The sequence below is a fragment of the Oenanthe melanoleuca genome, chromosome 6 (assembly GCF_029582105.1).
Source record: "Oenanthe melanoleuca isolate GR-GAL-2019-014 chromosome 6, OMel1.0, whole genome shotgun sequence".
Lineage (NCBI taxonomy): Eukaryota > Metazoa > Chordata > Aves > Passeriformes > Muscicapidae > Oenanthe > Oenanthe melanoleuca.
Window position 1 is genome coordinate 1,752,201 of NC_079340.1, and position 17,188 is coordinate 1,769,388.

At 45.0% G+C, this 17,188-nt stretch overlaps 1 protein-coding gene across 2 annotated transcripts in view; it reads right to left on the bottom strand.

The window, feature by feature from the left end:
- Window positions 1-17,188, bottom strand: part of PRKG1 (protein kinase cGMP-dependent 1) — a 339,627-nt gene that overhangs the window by 87,153 nt on the left and 235,286 nt on the right. For both annotated transcript variants that reach the window (XM_056495519.1, XM_056495518.1), the window contains exon 6: window positions 2,249-2,326. In XM_056495519.1, coding sequence (XP_056351494.1) covers window positions 2,249-2,326 — 78 coding nt within the window. The remainder of the gene's footprint in view (window positions 1-2,248; window positions 2,327-17,188) is intronic.

Genomic DNA, 17,188 nt, shown 5'->3' on the forward strand with positions numbered 1-17,188 from the left:
ATTAAATACACTAAAGGAGCTCAGGAGTGGGGTCAAGTGGGGTGGATGGAGGAGAATAAAAAATTATCTCTGCTCACTTCAGCCTGGAGAAGAGGGGAAAACCTTAGAGTGAAATTCCAGGCCCTAAAGGTACAAGAGGGCTGGAGCAGGACTTGGACAAAGGATGGAGGGACAGGACACAGGGAATGGCTTCCCACTGCCAGAGGGCAGGGATGGATGAGATATTGGAAGGAATTGTTCCTGGGAGGGTGGGCAGGCCCTGGCACAGGGTGCCCAGAGCAGCTGTGGCTGCCCCTGGATCCCTGGCAGTGTCCCAGGCCAGGCTGGATGGGGCTGGGAGCAGCCTGGGACAGTGGAAGGTGTCCCTGCCCATGGCAGGGGGTGGCACAGGATGGGCTTTCCATCCAAACCATTCCATGATTCTGTGTCACTCCAGACACTCTGACATGACAGGCAAGCAGACACTCCCCAAGGAGCTCTCTGACCCTGCTCAGGCTGACTGCAGACACTGCAGGTGTGCTCCCACAACAGGAGCTGCTGCCAGCATTCTCCTGGCTCACTGAGCTGCCTGGGTCAAGTTTCACCACAGGACATGGGAGCTGATGTGCTCCAGCTTTAGCAGGTGCCAGGCAGCACACACTGACTCTAAAATCCTGTATTTTATTGTCATTTATTCCATGTTTCACTGCTGAGGCTCTATCCCAGGCTGTATCCTTACTGTGGATTAATTATTACATCCATCCTAAAGCAGGCATTAAAATTAAACTCTCTCCAGCTCCATCCATCAGCCACTGGTGTCTCTTTTCCAAAGCAATAAGCTTGGAAGAGAAACTGGGCAGGATTTAACTATCCCTGTGGGAATTTCTGTCAAGCCATCAGGCTCCAGCTGAGAGTCTGGGAATTTTTTTAGCAAGTCTCCATGCCTTGTTTTATTTCAGTTTCCTTTTTCTGGCCAGCAGCTGTCACAGCAAGATAAAGGAGCAGGGACAAAGCCAAGAATCTGCTCCAGGAGGAGTGCAGGGCTCTGGAGCAATGGCCAAGGACATGGGAGATCTTCTCCATCCTCTGGGTGAAGGTTAAGAGCTGCCAGCCAACAACTGGGATTTGTTCTTTACATTTCTGTGTAGATTGACAAGATGTTGGAATGAGCCCAGAGGAGCCATGGAGTTGTTCCCAGTTCTGGAGCCAGCCTGGGAGAGCTGGGGGTGCTAACCTGGAGAAGAGAAGGATCCAGGGAGAGCTCAGAGCCTGAAGGGGCTCCAGGAGAGCTGGAGAGGGATCTGGGACAAGGGATGGAGGGACAGGACACAGAGGACAGGGTCAGATGGGATGTTGGGAATGAATTGTTCCCTGGCAGGGTGGGCCAACATGGCTCCAAACACTCAGCATGGGAGGGAGAGGCACCATCCCAATATTTTTGCCCATGAAAAAATGTCAAGAAAAAAGGATTTCAAGCTTGTCTCATGATTGTCCACACTCTGAGAAAAGAAGGAATATTATTTCTGAGGTAAAAGGGCATCAAAACAACAAACCAGGATTTCTGCAGGATATGATTAACTTCATTTCAAAAACTTCTCCATGACATTCTTATCAATCTGAAAAAGAGCATTTTTCACTTTGCAATGAAGACTGGCTCCCAGAAAGTGGAAGATGATGGTGGAAAATGAGTTGGCAGCTAGAAATCACTGTGTATTCCCTCCAAAATCTCCATCCTGCTTCATGGAAAAAGCCAAGTGTTTCTCAAGTGTACTAGGCAGGCTAAAAAATTATAAATAATTGTTGAATAGAAGGAAAAAATTTGGTCTATAAAATCCCATCAGCATTTTATGGGAAAAGAGGTCAAAAATATTTTCCCTGTGAGCAGTGGAAGAGAAACTTAGACCTTTTTTCCCCCATGGAGAGAGCTCAGACATCCCTGCCTTTCTATTATTTGGAGAAGCTGGGAAGAGAGAGCCATGGGACTGAAACCTGGAAGCCAGCCTTGGAAGGGGGATGTTTAGCAAAGAAATCATGGAGTATTGTAGGATTTATTTCAAAGAAATCGAGTTTTGTGGTCATTTACCCAGAGACTCAGCAACAGTTCCCACCCCAAAGTGTTCCCTGGGAGCAAACCAGCAGGGATTTCATTTTCAGCCCTCCAGGCCAAGGAGTCCCATTAAATGTCAAGCACATTGGTGTCTCAGGAGGGGAGGAAGAGAGGCTGGAGAGGGATTTTGGGAGCCCCTTGCCCTGGGAGGTGAGAACTCACCTTTCCTTTGCTGATTATAAAGAAGGTGTCTCCTCGAGCCCCTTGGCGGATGATGTACTCGCCACTCTCGTAGTGAGTCTGCAGGAGGGAAAGCAACCACATGAGGATGAACAAATAAAAGCATAGCCTCTTATCCAGCCCATATTTTGGCAGTTTTGCAAGAACATCACCCTGGACCCCTTTTATCCCAGCCTGGCACTGGCTGTGACTTAAAGATTGTCCCGTGGTAAGGAATAGAATAATTAAACTGGAAGCAGTTGTGGCTTGCCCATTTTTCTTCTGGCTGTGCTGGTGCCAGCCTGTGCCCAGATGAATTATCCTCACAGCCTAAATCCATTTTTAGCACATCAACAAGACACAGGAATTTCCAACAGGGAATATGCTACATGAACTAAACTGCAATAAGAAGTCTGGTGTAAAAAAAATTATTTTTTTTTGTGTTGGTTTTCCAGCTTTGCTAGCAAAGGCTTTATTCAGCAAATAAGTTTTGCTTTTCACCTGTTATTACAGTATTTTAATCTGTTCATTTTTGCCTTGTTTTGTGGAGCAGTCCTTGCTAAACTCATGTCACAGCTGATCAGTGCTGGCATCTAAACTCATTAGGATATTTTCATCCCTTATGACACCCTATCAAAAGCAATGTGCATTTATATATCACCAAAACCCCAAATATTTTCTAAATCAAGACTTTCAATTGCTATATAGACCTTCCCAAACCTTGGAATTTTCACCCCAGATGCTCTGCCCCTGCAAATTCAACCAACAGCAGGCTGGGGGATGCCAAGAGCTTCCCATCCAACCTCTCCTGCATCTCCCTTGGGATGTCTGCTGGATTTTTCAACCATGACCAGGGGAGCTGGAGGTATTGGATATTTTATCCCAAATTTGGGACAAAATCACCCCAACAGTGCCCTGCACTCACCATCAGATCTTCTAATGCCAAAGAAGGTATAAACCAGCAAAGACTGGAGCTAAAAGAGGGGGATTAATCCAAATCCTCAAATTTGGTTAAGCTTGAAATGTTTTCTTTCAAGGGTGTTGTGTTGAGCTGAGTTTGTTTATTTATCTTTACACCCCAACTTTTTTATCATTTACAGATAACAGAACCCCCAGCTTTTCCCATTTTCATGTGCCAGAGTGGGAAGAAAGAGGGAAAAAAAACATCTGGAGGAGACCTGGACACAAACTTGCAGAGTTTTGCTGCTTATGTTGGGTGTTTCTGGAGGCCAGATTTAAGGCACACATTATTGACCACCCAGGGTGCAATTCCTTGGAAGGGCCTGATTTTAGGAGGTGTTGGGATCAGACCCCTTCAAGCAGAATCTTGTAGGCACCCAAAAATCTAATTAATTAAAATACTGGGCTAACAGCCTCCAAATTTACAACAGGTAAACCATATTCATTAGATACATTACTGGTATTTTTTATCTGATTTCTCACCCACAAATTCTTCCAATCTTCTAATTCCACCCAACCATTCCCACCCCTAATTCCTCTCAATCATTCCCACACATGGCTCTTCCCAATCCATGAGTCCTCTCAAATCTTCCCACCTTCCCAGAACTCAGCCAAAGGAATGGAAGGAACACAAATTTGAGTTTCAAAGCACCTACAGCTGCCTCTCATTTCAGTGTATTTTCTCTCTTCTTTTTTAAACTGAGCTCCAATCTCAGCCAAGTCCTTCTTCCAACATTCCAATCACATCCCTCTAGTCCTTCCCTGGGTGCCCAGAGCTTTCATTTTGCTTGACCTGCTCCTCACTAGAACCTCATTCCATTCCTTCCACCCACATCCTCATGTTTATGTGTTCCAAGACATTTCTTTCACCAGCAACTCTTTGTGCTTGAATCAACCCATCCTTCCCATCCTCTCCTGCTCTTAAATCCTTGCTTTCTAACACAAATCTGTGTGCTTTGCCCTTCTGATGGAATTCTGTCCAGTCTCAGAGCACCATCCTGTGCAGGCAAAGTGCCCAAGAGCTAGCTCAGGGCACGTGGAAGTGGAAATAAAGACAAGGCTCTTGCTCTGAGCCCCATTTGAGAGGCAGCAATACCTCCTCAGGTACCTCTGGTACCATCAAAGATCTCTGAAGAAATGTTTTGGCAAAAGTTCACAGAATCCCAGAATGACTGAGCTTGGAAAAGACCTCCAAGGCTGTGGAGTCCACCTTGTGACTCATTCCCACCTTGTCCCCAGCCCAGAGCCCTGAGTGCCACCTCCAGCCCTTCCTTGGACACCTCCAGGGATGGGCACTCCAAAGCTCCCTGGGCAGCCCCTGCCAAGGCCTGAGCACCCTTTCCATGCAGAAATTCCTCCTGCTGTCCAAGCTGAGCCTCCCCTGGCACAGCTTGAGGCTGTTTCCTCTCATCCTGTCCCTCAGCATACAGAGAAGCTGGACTCTCACAAAACAGCATTTCCAGCCTCAGTGAACAAAGGTGAAGCTCTTGCTCCCTTTGAAGCCCTCCATCAAGTGCACGTTTGTCCAGTAAAAGCAGCTTCTATAAAAATATCAGGGTTTTTATTTATTTTACTTTTATTGTCAATTGTACTTAAAATGATCCAAAAAATCCCAGCACTAAAGGGAGGGGTTGAGGGGTGGGGAGGAAAGAATGCTCACTCAGCAGGCTTGAGAGGATAAGACATGGATGGGTGTCCATGACCTGCTCCAGGCACCCCACAGGAGAACTACCAATCTCTGATGGAGTCAGATTATGCTCTAAAAAAGGAAACCATCCCCTTTTATGAAATCCCTCATCCCATACAGAATGTCAGTGAGTGGACATGGACATTTCTTTGAGTGGAGAAACACCCAGTGCAATACCCAAGTTCTCTTCAGAAGTGACTGGATTTTTATGAGACCAACTTATGTTGAGACCAACTTATGTTGAAAAGAGACAAAATTAGGAACAGTGGGGCCCAATAGCACCAAATTTTGTCAATAAACTTTTTTGAGTCCCAGTGCTCCCCAGGATGAAAATCTCCCACAGACACAGGACCCAAAGCAATGTACAAACCACATTTCAGTCACCACCTCATCCATCTCAGAACAGTTAATGTGTGATTCATTTCTTTGTCCCCAACACACCAGAGCACAAAAAAACTCACCTTTGCAACTTCACACCTTCACTGCTTGAGGACTTTGGCCCACTGAGCTTGGCTGATCAGCCACAAACTTCAACTGGAGCATCTGCTCCCAAATACCACGAAAAATGAGATGTCTGAGAGCCTGACCATGCCTCATGGAGAAGCCTGGTCTAAAATCAAGATCTCTGAGAGCCCACTCATGAAGAAACCTCGACTAAAAACAAGATGTTTGAGATTCTACCCAGGCCTGATGGAGAAACCTTGACTGAAAACAAGGTCTCTGAGAGCCTGCCCAGGCCTTATGGAGAAGCTTTGACTAAAAATGAGATGTCTGAGACCTTGACCAGGTCTCATGGAGAAACCTTGACTAAAATTGAGATGTTTGAGACCTTGACCAGGTCTCATGGAGAAACCTTGACTAAAATTGAGATGTCTGAGACCTTGACCACGTCTCATGGAGAAACCTTGACTAAAATTGAGATGTTTGAGACCTTGACCAGGTCTCATGGAGACACCTCCACTCTGGAGAGCAACCCAACAGTTAAACTTGAGGAAAAGCTCCTTTTTCCTCCCCCTGGATGCCTCTGACTGCTGTGTTTTTGCAGAGAATGTTTGGGAAAAGGAGGGAGACAGGTCTGGAATTCTCCATGACCCACGGTGCCAAAGGTCCCCTCAGGGGAGCAGAGGCACAAAGGTGGCTTTGAAATGAGGACTTCAAAGCTGGAGCTGGGTTTGCACCACAAAAACCAGTGACAGCAACATGGGGTTGATGACAGCTCTCCATTGCAGCCATTGGTGTTTGTCAAATAAAATAAAAATAACCTAAATATGTTATTTTGCTGGTGCAGAACTGTCAGCAGAACTCCAAACAGAAGCATCTTTTAGAAGATTGGTTTTTCCTGGTCAGCATTTGCTGCCTTAAACATCCTAAAATGACAACAGACATGCAAACAGCAAAAATGGAAAAATATATTTACTTGCTGAAATTGCTGCAAAACCAAGTGGGTAAATATCAGTCCTCTGTACTGAACTCCTTAAGAATCACACAGATTTATTTCCTTGTTTTTAGAGTGTGTCCTACTCCCAGAGATTATCTAAAAATACTGCTGCATGAAATAGCCAGAGGGGAGGATTATGCTTTTGTGGTCCTCTCCTCATTTATCCCTAATTTTTGACACTTAAGTCATTTCAATACCCAAGCAGCAGCTTAACTAGAGAGCAACAAGTGGGAAATTAAAACATGAGGAAGATGCAGTGATGAGGGGAAGAGAGGGTTAACTCCTGCCCTTAATTCCATGATAATTATGGAGCACAGAATTGAGAAAGAAGATGAGGAAGGGGACCTGACTGTGGCATTCCAGTACCTGAAGGGAGCCTACAAGAAAGATGGAGAGAGACTATTTTCAAGGGACAGGACACAGGGAATGGCTTCCCAATGCCAGAGGGCAGGGATAGATGGGATATTGGGCAGGAATTGTTCCTGGGAGGGTGGGCAGGCCCTGGCACAGGGTGCCCAGAGCAGCTGTGGCTGCCCCTGGATCCCTGGCAGTGCCCAAGGCCAGGCTGGATGGGGCTTGGAGCAGCCTGGGACAGTGGAAGGTGTCCCTGCCCATGGCAGGGGTGGCACTGGATGGGCTTTAAAGGTCCATTCCCACCCAAACCATTCCATGATCCTGTGATTTCACTCAGCTGGCTCTAACTGCAATGTCCTGCAGCTTTTTTTTTTTTGTTTTTCATACTGATGGATTATAAACTTACTCTTCCTCCTTAAAGATACAGCTCTTTATCTCCCACCAGCACTCTGAGCATGTACTTTAGAGCAAAAGCTGCTGTGTGACAGTGACAAGAGCCTGTCTCCCTATCCAGTCCTTTAGAGAAGCGTTTCCTCTGCACTGATTCACTGTGGCTCCTCAATGGGCTGTGACAGCACTGAGGAAAACACTCCTGGGAATGAGCTGGACACTCTGGCTGTCTTCTCCAATTGAGGGCCCTCCTGCACTTTATAGATTGCTTCCAATTCCTGGAAAACCATCCCTGAGCAAGGCTTTAATACACTTCCTAAAGTGGTTGTTTGTGCATGGATGCAGCACAGCTTCTGGAATAATACAAACACAAATTTGCATTTGTATAATAATAGAAATAATGCAAATCCTAGAATTCTAGGGTTGGATATAGTTGGGACACATGAGGATTATTGATTCAACTGCCTGGTCCAAGAGTAACTGCTCAAAACTAAACTATGATTTAAGAGATGACTCCCCACAATGAGTTCATCTGTCCTCAATGGAGGTCATATCAAGATAAAATCTGTATTATATCAAGATATAATCTGTGCTTCTGAGGGCTCAGGATCAGGCATTGCTCCAGGGAAAAGTAATCTAAAAGGATGTATGGGGACAGTTAAAAAAAGGATATTCAACAATTATTTCATTGAAGCAAAAGCCAGCACAGCCTCCACCTAATCCATGAGATACAGTCTGAAATGGATAAACCAAAGGGGATAAACAACAGGGCCCTGCTGTTCCTGAAATGCAAAGATGTGAGAAATGTTCCTAATTTGAAGCTCTTCAGTTAAATGATTGCTTTAATTTCTGGTTGTTTCTTTTGGTGTTTGGCGCCTGTTCCCTGTGTCTGCATTTCCCTGTGGTGTGCTGAGAGGGAGCAGGAGGGAAGGAGATAGGGCTGGCACCCTCCTGCTCTTCCTTTTTCTCAAAACCTCCTCTCATTTCAGTGTCCCAAAGGCAAAAAAATCCTCCACAAACTGAGCTGGACCCAACCCTCTCCCAGCTGGGCTGCTGGGACAAGATGGGAATAAAGTTATTCAAATGGGAACTCTGGAAGAGAGAAACTCAACAATCCCAATTTAGAGCCAAAGGCCATTTCCAAACTGGAATTTTTTCTAGCTCTGGCCAAAGCTCTGACAACTCCTCAGGTGAAACTGCTGGTCCTGAAACCCAGGCTGAATTTCCACCAGGATTCAAGTCTTTTGCACTGAGCTGTAAACAAGACCCTACTGTTGTGGCAATTCAGAAGCTGGCTGAAGGTTGACTTCTCTCATGGAAAGAAGCAGCAGCTCCACATCTCAGGCACTGCCATGACCCAGAGCACACAGCTGAGCAGTTTGGTTTCCTTTTATACCATCAAAGTCAAGGTCTTTACACCAGAACACCCAACCTTCACAAAACTCTCCTCATGCTGATTAACAGATAAATAGGAGCATTTGTGAGTTACAAACAGGATTTATTAGGTTTGCCATGGAACAAACATGGCTCATCTCAGAAGCCCCCTAAACCAAGCAGCACTAAGGAGAAGGACATGAACTAGGGACACACCTCAATGGTTTCATCTAGGCATGAAAAACATGTCATTGTCCTTCTGACTGTGATTTTATCCCCTTTCTTTCCCATTCTACTGGACTTCAACCCAATGCTTGCTGAGTGTAATTTTCAGGGATAACTAGAAGGCAGCAAGGTGGATAAGGGACCATGTTTGGCAAATGCTGGCCCAGGTTCCTGGTTTCAAAAGGGAAGGTGCTGCAGATGGGAGGAGCTGCTGGCCCTTTCCTTCTGCCATTCCTGGAATGCCTGTGGGGTGAGGATTTCTTGTGCTTCAAACTTTTCTCTTTTTTAAGGACCATCTGCTAAGAAGAAACAGGAATTTGGAGAGGAGGAGAAGTGGGGGAAGGAGGGGATGCTGAGAAAGCTGGGAAGTTCAGAGATCCAGAGGGAGGTGAAGAAGGCAAAAGGTCAAGACCAACCTCAAAGATCAAGAGGGAGAACTCAAAGAGTTCAAGGATTAAGAGAGCAGAGAGATGACAGAGGGTGAGAGCAACAAGGGGTCAGGAGAAATGAGAGAGGAGCTTCAGCAACAAGATTTTCCAGGAAAACAAGATGAACTGATATGGAAAAAAAATAGGATTTATTCCCAGGGGAGGTAACAGATAACAAACTAGTTGGGTAAAAGGCAGTAGTGGTATTAGGCCACAGATCAAGCCACAAATTGGGGTCAAAACACCAAAAAGCTTTGCTTGGGAATTTAAATAATACCAGATTCAAAGATAATGACTGTGAAATGTGGAGAATTAGCTGAGAATCAGTAATTAGGAAAAGGATCCCCAGGCAACAGAGTGGAATCAATTCATCAGTCACCCAGAGTAAAAATTAGCAAACAGTTAAATTCAGCAAAAATAAAACTACAATTAAAAGGTAAATTAAGACATTTGTGTGCCCTAGGCTGGTCACAGCATGGAATTCCAGGCTTTTGCAGGATTGAAATCTCTGTAATTCTATGACATTCCCAGCTTCCTTTGGACATTAAAACACAGGAACTTTGAGGAAATCCAGCCAGAAACCAGAACGATGGCACTGCACCACAAAACCTCTTCCCTATCACCAAGGGTTTAATTAAATTTCATTGAAATGCAAGAAAAGAGCTGCTCTTCAATCCTTTCCCAAATAGCTCTGATTTGGTTTCCCTCTTAATAATGGAAGAATGTGTGTAGAAATTCCATTTGCCCTCCCTAAATCCACAGGTCTGTTGCACAGTTATTAGAATGGGAATCAATTCCTTGCCAAAATGAAACTGGAAGTAAACAACTTAAATCAACACATTTGTTTCATTTCTTTTCCTTCATTTTCTCCAAATTTTGCATGCTTATTCATCCCAGGTATTTGCATTACCACCAGGATCCAAACTCATTTCAGAATCAATCAGGAGGAATAAAAAAATGCACATTAATTCAATATATTCAGCCACTTTTCCAGTCACCTGCTATGAAATGTATTTTCTTTTTGTGGTCTAGACCGAAGAGGAGACTGCACATCTCCATATGCAAATGCACTTCAAATTACCACTGGAAATCAACTTTACTGGAAGGGAAATCATGGAAAGCATTGGATTTATTCATCCTCTGCAGACTTTTACTTGAACAGGTCATTTTCCCAATTTAAACCCCTGAATTCACCAGTTGCTTCCACTTTGATGGTTCTATGCAGGTGACAACCAGCCCTGAGTTTGGCACATGAATTAAACTTTCAGTTCATATTCCCTGTTATATCCCCATGGATTTTGGCTGTTGCTGGGAAATATTCTCCTTTTCTCTTGATTTCTCTCATCAACTCCCCAAAAGGTACAAAAAAGGCAGAGTTTTATCAAGCCACACAACACAAACTCAGCCTCTACTCCCAGTCTGCACAACAAGGAATTCTGGAAGTGAATCACACTTCCATAAGATCAAATGTTTGCCCCAAATATATTTATTAAAGTAGCTCTGTATAAACTGGGAAAAGCTGAAATCTCAGTTTTGGAAACATCAATAACAACTTTTCCCAATGGAAAAAGAAGCTGCCTTGAGCCCCTCACCTGTGTTGCCACCATCTCCTTGACAACAGAATTTGGAAAATTGAGATAAAACCTGTATTTTACAATAGAAATGCAAAATATCTCCTCCCTAAGTGCAGAAATCAGTATTTTTTTATTGTTTAATAGACTCTCTGCTGCTAAAATTGACATGGCTGGAACTGCATGAGCCTGTTTCAGCTTCCCTTGGAGGAAGGGAATTTATTCCAGGATTCCAGGATTTTGGACAACTGGTAGCTATGAGGAAGGTGTGAGGAAAAAAAAAAAAAAAAAAAAAAAAATCACATCCTGAATTCAGAAGATGGTGAAAGTTGAGATTGCTGAAGGATGAAGCACATCAAGAACTGATGCTGCAGCAGTACCACCTCCATCAATCTCTCATGCAATGACCCCACTCAGAAATATTGGACTTTTCCCAGCTTTTTGTGCTTTAGAGCAGATTTTTTTGGGAGCATCTCTTATATCAGTCCTGAAAAGAAAACCAGGGCAAGGCTGGGAAATGTAATCTAGGTCAGATTTTTAGCATGAGGCACAGCTGACCCTCTCCTTACCTGGCAAGGACACAATGATCCTGAAATTCCTTCACCAGGGATTTTTTTAAACTCTGAATTCTACTTTGCACAGATTTCTCTCTTTCCCATTTGGATTTACAAGCAGAATCTGAACCCAATGGAGATGGGATCCCATCCCACACAGGGAAAATCCTGAGACAGCAGCAGCTAATTATTCCCATTATTCCCATTATTCCCATTCCCAGCACATTACTCCCATTTCCCACCTCTCCCAGTGGATAGAAATCACAGGTGGGAGGAGCAGAGCTCATCTCTTCTGCTGACAGAGGAACCTCCTCTCCCATTCCAGCAGCAGACTCAGTTTTCCCAGCAAGGAGCTGCTTCCCCCCTCACTTGTCTATAAATCACCACCAGAGTCACTGATTTCCATTTTCTGCTCATTTTTGGCACAAAATTCGTCTTGAACACAGGAAAAGCACCTGAAGCACAAAGATCCCAATTTTCCATTACTTTTAGGTGAAGAACCACAGACCAGGATCACCCCAACAGAAGTTTCAGCCCTCCCAGAATATTAGTTTGGAAGGGGAGAGAGGGAATTTCTCCCTCTTTTTGGGGAGGAAAATGGAGCTGTGCTGAGTGTGGGTGAGCTCCCAGCACCCAGCTGGGCACTGGGATGCACTGGGAGAACTGGGGGATGAATGTGGGAGCCCTTGTGTGCCATGACTCCTCCCATCCCATCTGCTGGGAAAAAAACAGGGATATGGAGCATCCCCCAGCAAATCTGGTTTGTGTCCTTGCTCACATCACATCTCTGAGAACTGACAGTACATATCCTTTATTTACTGGCAGGTAAATAATGGAAAAAAAAGGAATTTTCACAAAAAATACTTGATTTCCTTTGCTGTCCCTTCACCAGTCCTTCAAAATTTCCCTGTTTTTTAAAATGGGAATAGCCATGGTGTGTCTGAATATTTTTAGTGTTTCCACTGGAGAGGAAGTGAGGAAGGAGTGACCTGAGACCTTCAAGATGCCTGTAAATCCCACCTGGGATGCACAATCTGACTCCAGGGCCAGGATTTGCCACCCCTTTTTCCAAGCCCAAAGCAGCCATGGATAACACAGGATTAAACCATGTCAGTCCCAAATCCTTATGCTGGATTATCCATAGGATATGGATGGTGTCTAAATGGTATTAGCTGCTTAAAATTGTAGCAGAGGGTGTATAAACCTGGAATCAGTCTTGAGGTTGGAAAGATCTTGGAGGAAGGAACCCTTCCTGACCCCAGTCTGAATTTTAGAGGTGGATTTCTCCATTTAATTTCCTTACATTTTGGCCACAGGATTTTCCTGATGGAAGTTTGATTTCCATCAGATATCCAACAGCATGGAACTGGCTCTTCCTTCAGCTCCACAACACTGGCCAGGATCTGCTGGGAATCAGCCCCAGTCCAACCCTTCCTCCAAGGGAATCCCAAATCTCTTATGGGGATGCTCCTAAAAAGTCTCCAGAGGTCACCTCCAAGCTGGAGTTACACAAATGGTGGCCTCAGTGAGGATGTTCTGAGATGAAAACTTCCATCCCTGTTGCACACTGCTGCAGTTCTGCACCCAAACCCCTCTGTTTGCCCCCAAATCCAGCCACACAATCCCAAATTGATTTGGCTTGGAAGGACCTCAAAGCTCATCCAGTGCCATGGCAGGGACACCTTCCACTATCCCAGGCTGCTCCCAGCCCCATCCAGCCTGGCCTTGGACACTGCCAGGGATGGGAAATCAGTTCTTTCCATAATTCCAGAGCACTTCCAGTGAGAAGCAGAAGTTCCACATTGTACTTGACTCCCCAGAAGCTCTGAAGGTCAGGAATGTAGGTTTGAATTTCACACCCTTTTAGGACAGAAGGAACCATCCAGATCAATTAATCCTCTGAAACACAAAAGCAATCCCCAAACCCCCTTTTTTCTCATTCCCAAACCTACAGCTTCTCCAGCAGAACAACATCCCCTTTCCACCAGGAAGGGACACAGGACAGGGATGAAGCTGTCACTCTGTCCTAGTGAGTGATAAATGTCCCAGAGGGATCCCTGCAATCCCCCAGCACCTCACCAGTCCCATGGGATCTGACCTACAGTGAGGAATTCCACTTGGAAACTTCACAGGATATTTCTTATTAAGGACATGAGTCATAGGGTGTTAAAAATATAAATCAATTTTCTCTGCAATGTGTTTGCTGCAGCATGGAAATAAAACCATTCCCATTTTACCTCACCAGTAACTCCTGTCTGGATGTTCCTCCCTGCCTTGGTCTCATGGTTATATTTTAGGATATCCTATGCCTCCTATTCCATGGATTAAGAAATGGCTTTTACTACCATGAGGACACTTTTCAATTCCTATTATTACAACCCAGACACTGCAAATGCCACTCCAAGAATGGGGAATTTCAAATATATCCCCAAGGCCTCTGAGGGGATGTTTAAACCCAAATGTTAGCAATCCCATTTTCCAAGGGAAATAAATTCCCTGGAAAAGGACACAGCCATATTTTCATCTTCACATCTCACCTGCTCACTTGATTTTTTTTCCTAATTAATCCCTGGCAGGACTCACTTAGGAGGGCCAACCTTGTCCCAGATTCCAGCAGGTGTCACTGTGGGCAACACTATGGGAAATGCAGAAGGGAAAATGGCATCAAAGGGAAAACACTCATCAGGGTAATTATTATTTGGGTTTTCCTTAATATAATTGCAGATTGTATTTTCCCCGTTTTTACAGATAAAAAGGCTTTGTCTGTGTTAACTTGGCTTGAAGGGTGGAAATCATGGAATATTTTCAAGTGAGCACCAGGCTGGGTTTTCATTTTGGGGTTTATTCCCACCAAAATTAGCCAATACATGTCTGTAAGTAGGGATATGTGGGTGAGAATTATGGAATTTTGGAAAGTGCTGAATGAATTCCCAGGAGGAGATTCCCAAAAGACCAGAGAGCTACATGCTCTCCTTCCCAAATAATCCAGCACTGAAAGCAAAGCCCTCAGCATGAAACAGGAACCTCATCCATGGGGAGATCCATCCCAAAAATCACTCAGCCCAGGCTGTCAGGAGCACTGCTTGGCAAGAGGGGCTTGAGCTGAGCCACCTCCACTACAGCAAAACCCTCCCAGTGCCCAAATTTTAATTAAATTTCAGTCAGAATTAATTGATTGGATTTTCTCCACCCAAGAAGTGAAGGAAAACCAACAACCCATCAGTCCCAACCTGTCTGCAACAAAAAAAAAATACCAAAAACCAAAACCAAAAAACAAAACAAAACAAAAAAAAACAAAAAAACAAACAAACAAACAAACAAACAAACAAACAAACAAAAAAAAACCCTGGAAAAGCAGATGCCCTGAGTTCCTTGTCCCAGTGTTGCTGTAGAGCCTCTGGAAACTGAGAACAAACAAACAGATACTGGGAAATTAGGAACAAGGCTGGACCAGGGAAGAGACAACTTGGAGTTCCTGAGCTGTCCCCTGTGACCTCTCTGTTGTCCCAGGAGCCATGAAAAAATCCACATCCATCCTGTGTGTCTCTAACAGAGACTGAAAAACCACCAGGGCAAGTAATAAATTATGGATTTGCTTAAATCCTTTCTTTGCATATCTGTGAAACCCTGGAAAATATCTAAGATTACAGCAAAAAAATGTTTTGCTTTTGTTTTTTCCTTTCTTTCATAACTGTGATGGATCAGCTGCAGAATCCTCTTAGAGAACATAAAAATATCCCCAGCTAGGTTTAATCCAACTGAAAACAGGGAATATTTAAATCCCAACACCTGCACAACTTGAGAGGGGCAGCTTTAGAAATTAGCATTTTATTAGTGAAAAAGCTGATCATCCACTCGATGCACTACTGACAAAAATAATAAGAATAAATTCAAAAAAGAAAATTCTGGGAGGAAGCAAATTTGGGGAAGTTTTTTCTGTTTGACACTGCCTTTGCCACATGTCCTGCTGGAATGGCTTTTCCCACCACTGGGAGCTTGACTGAGGAGAAAGAGGTGCCCAAAAAAATGGGGAAAAGCTGGAAAAGTGCTGGAAAGGCAGCTGGAAAACAGGGAACTACAGAACTCTCTTGGAGGTAGCATGGTTTGGGTTGGAAGGGAATTTAATTATGATCCCATTCCACCCTGCCATGGGCAGGACACCTTCCACAGTCCCAGGCTGCTCCAAACCCCTCCAACCCAGCCTTGGACACTGCCAGGGATGCAGGGCTTCCCCACCCTCACTGGGAAAAATTTATTCTCTGAACAGCTGAGAAAATCTTATGATTCCAAATCCCATGTTTCTGAGTGTATTTGGGATTCTGGTGGAGATTTCCATGAATCCATGTGCTTTGGACAGTCAGAGAAATGTAATTCCCTAGCTGGGGTGCTCTGGCCTCACTCCAGGGGATTTTACCACTTGAAAGAAAACCAACAACCCAGCTCCTCTGCTTGGGGTTTGGTAAAGGAGCCCAGGGAGAAGGGCAGGGGGACTTCTGGCAGTAAATGAGATGCTAATAAACTTCCCCTGTCTCCAGAGGAATCCAGCTGCACATGGAAAGCCTCTGGAAAAAAATCCTTCTGATTCCACTGGGATTTTCAGCCTGAACAAAAGCTGCTTCTTGAGAGGTTTCTAAATTCATTTAGTAAATCTCAGCTCAAAAGAGAACACGTTCCCTGCCTGAAAAGTGCATTTGGCAGGGACCAGGAGCAGCCCCTTGCACAAACACCCAGCAGCTCCCACCAGGAGAACACCTGAAGTTCCCATGTGTGCCAAGAGCATGGAACTCCAGGAAATGCCTTTCCATGTGCTCAGCAAAAGGACTTCACTGGGAAAAAAAAATGGAGAGATTTGATGTCAAATCAAACAGGGAGAAATGGCAACAGATTTTGCACCCCTGTGGTGAGACCCCACATGCAGTGGGGTGTGTGATGTGGGATGTGGAGATGCTGGAGTGAATCCAGGGGAAACCATGGAGGTGCTCCAAGGGTGGAGCCCCTCTGGAGCCAGGGTGGTGCAGAATAATAAATAAGAGTGTCTGGCTGAGAAAATGGATTTCCACCTGGCTTCTGCTGCTCTCCCTGCTCCACTGAGCTTTATGGCAAGCTGGCCATTGGAGCCACTCCTGTAGCTAAATAGTCCAGGAGCATCTGGGGATGAAGAGGGGAAAAAACCCATTAAAACACTGGTTTGTTTGGAGAAATAATCATTAATTTTACTGCATGTGAGCAGCTCTTTAAAAAAGACTTTTCATTCCAACCCACTTCTGGATGACTCAGAGCTGGGAATAGATTTCCTGGACCTGGATGATGTTGTCCCCTAGGGAAAAACCAGTGGATGAGAGTGAGTGGATGTCCCCTAGGGAAAAACCAGTGGATATTTTAGATGTTTTGGTTTCAGGATTTGTTGCAGAGCTCTGGGAGAGCCCCTGGGGAGAGGAGAAAAGAAAGGATCTCCTCACTTGGTGCAGTCCTGCTCTGGGGCTCTCAGAACAAGGACATGGAGGTGTTGGAATGAATCCAGAGCTGGCCATGGGAATGCTCCAGGGCTGGAGCCCCTCTGCTCTGGGGACAGCCTGGGAGAGCTGGGGGTGCTCACCTGGAGAGGAGAAGGCTCCAGGGAGAGCTCAGAGCCCCTGCCAGTGCCTAAAGGGGCTCCAGGAGAGCTGGAGAGGGACTGGGGACAAGGGATGGAGGGACAGGGCACAGGGAATGGCTTCCCACTGCCAGAGGGCAGGGATGGATGGGATATTGGGACATTAGGAAATAATCTGAGTCCCAAATGTTTTCTCCACTGGCATCACCTTCTAACAATAAGTTCTGCAGAACTGTGGAGGAAAAACCCAAATCCTGCCCCATTTCTACCACTGCAATAAGCACACACAGGGACAACCACACTCCTGACAAGAATCCACAGAAACCAGGGAATACTGAACTCCTTTACTGTGCTAATACAAGCAGGAGA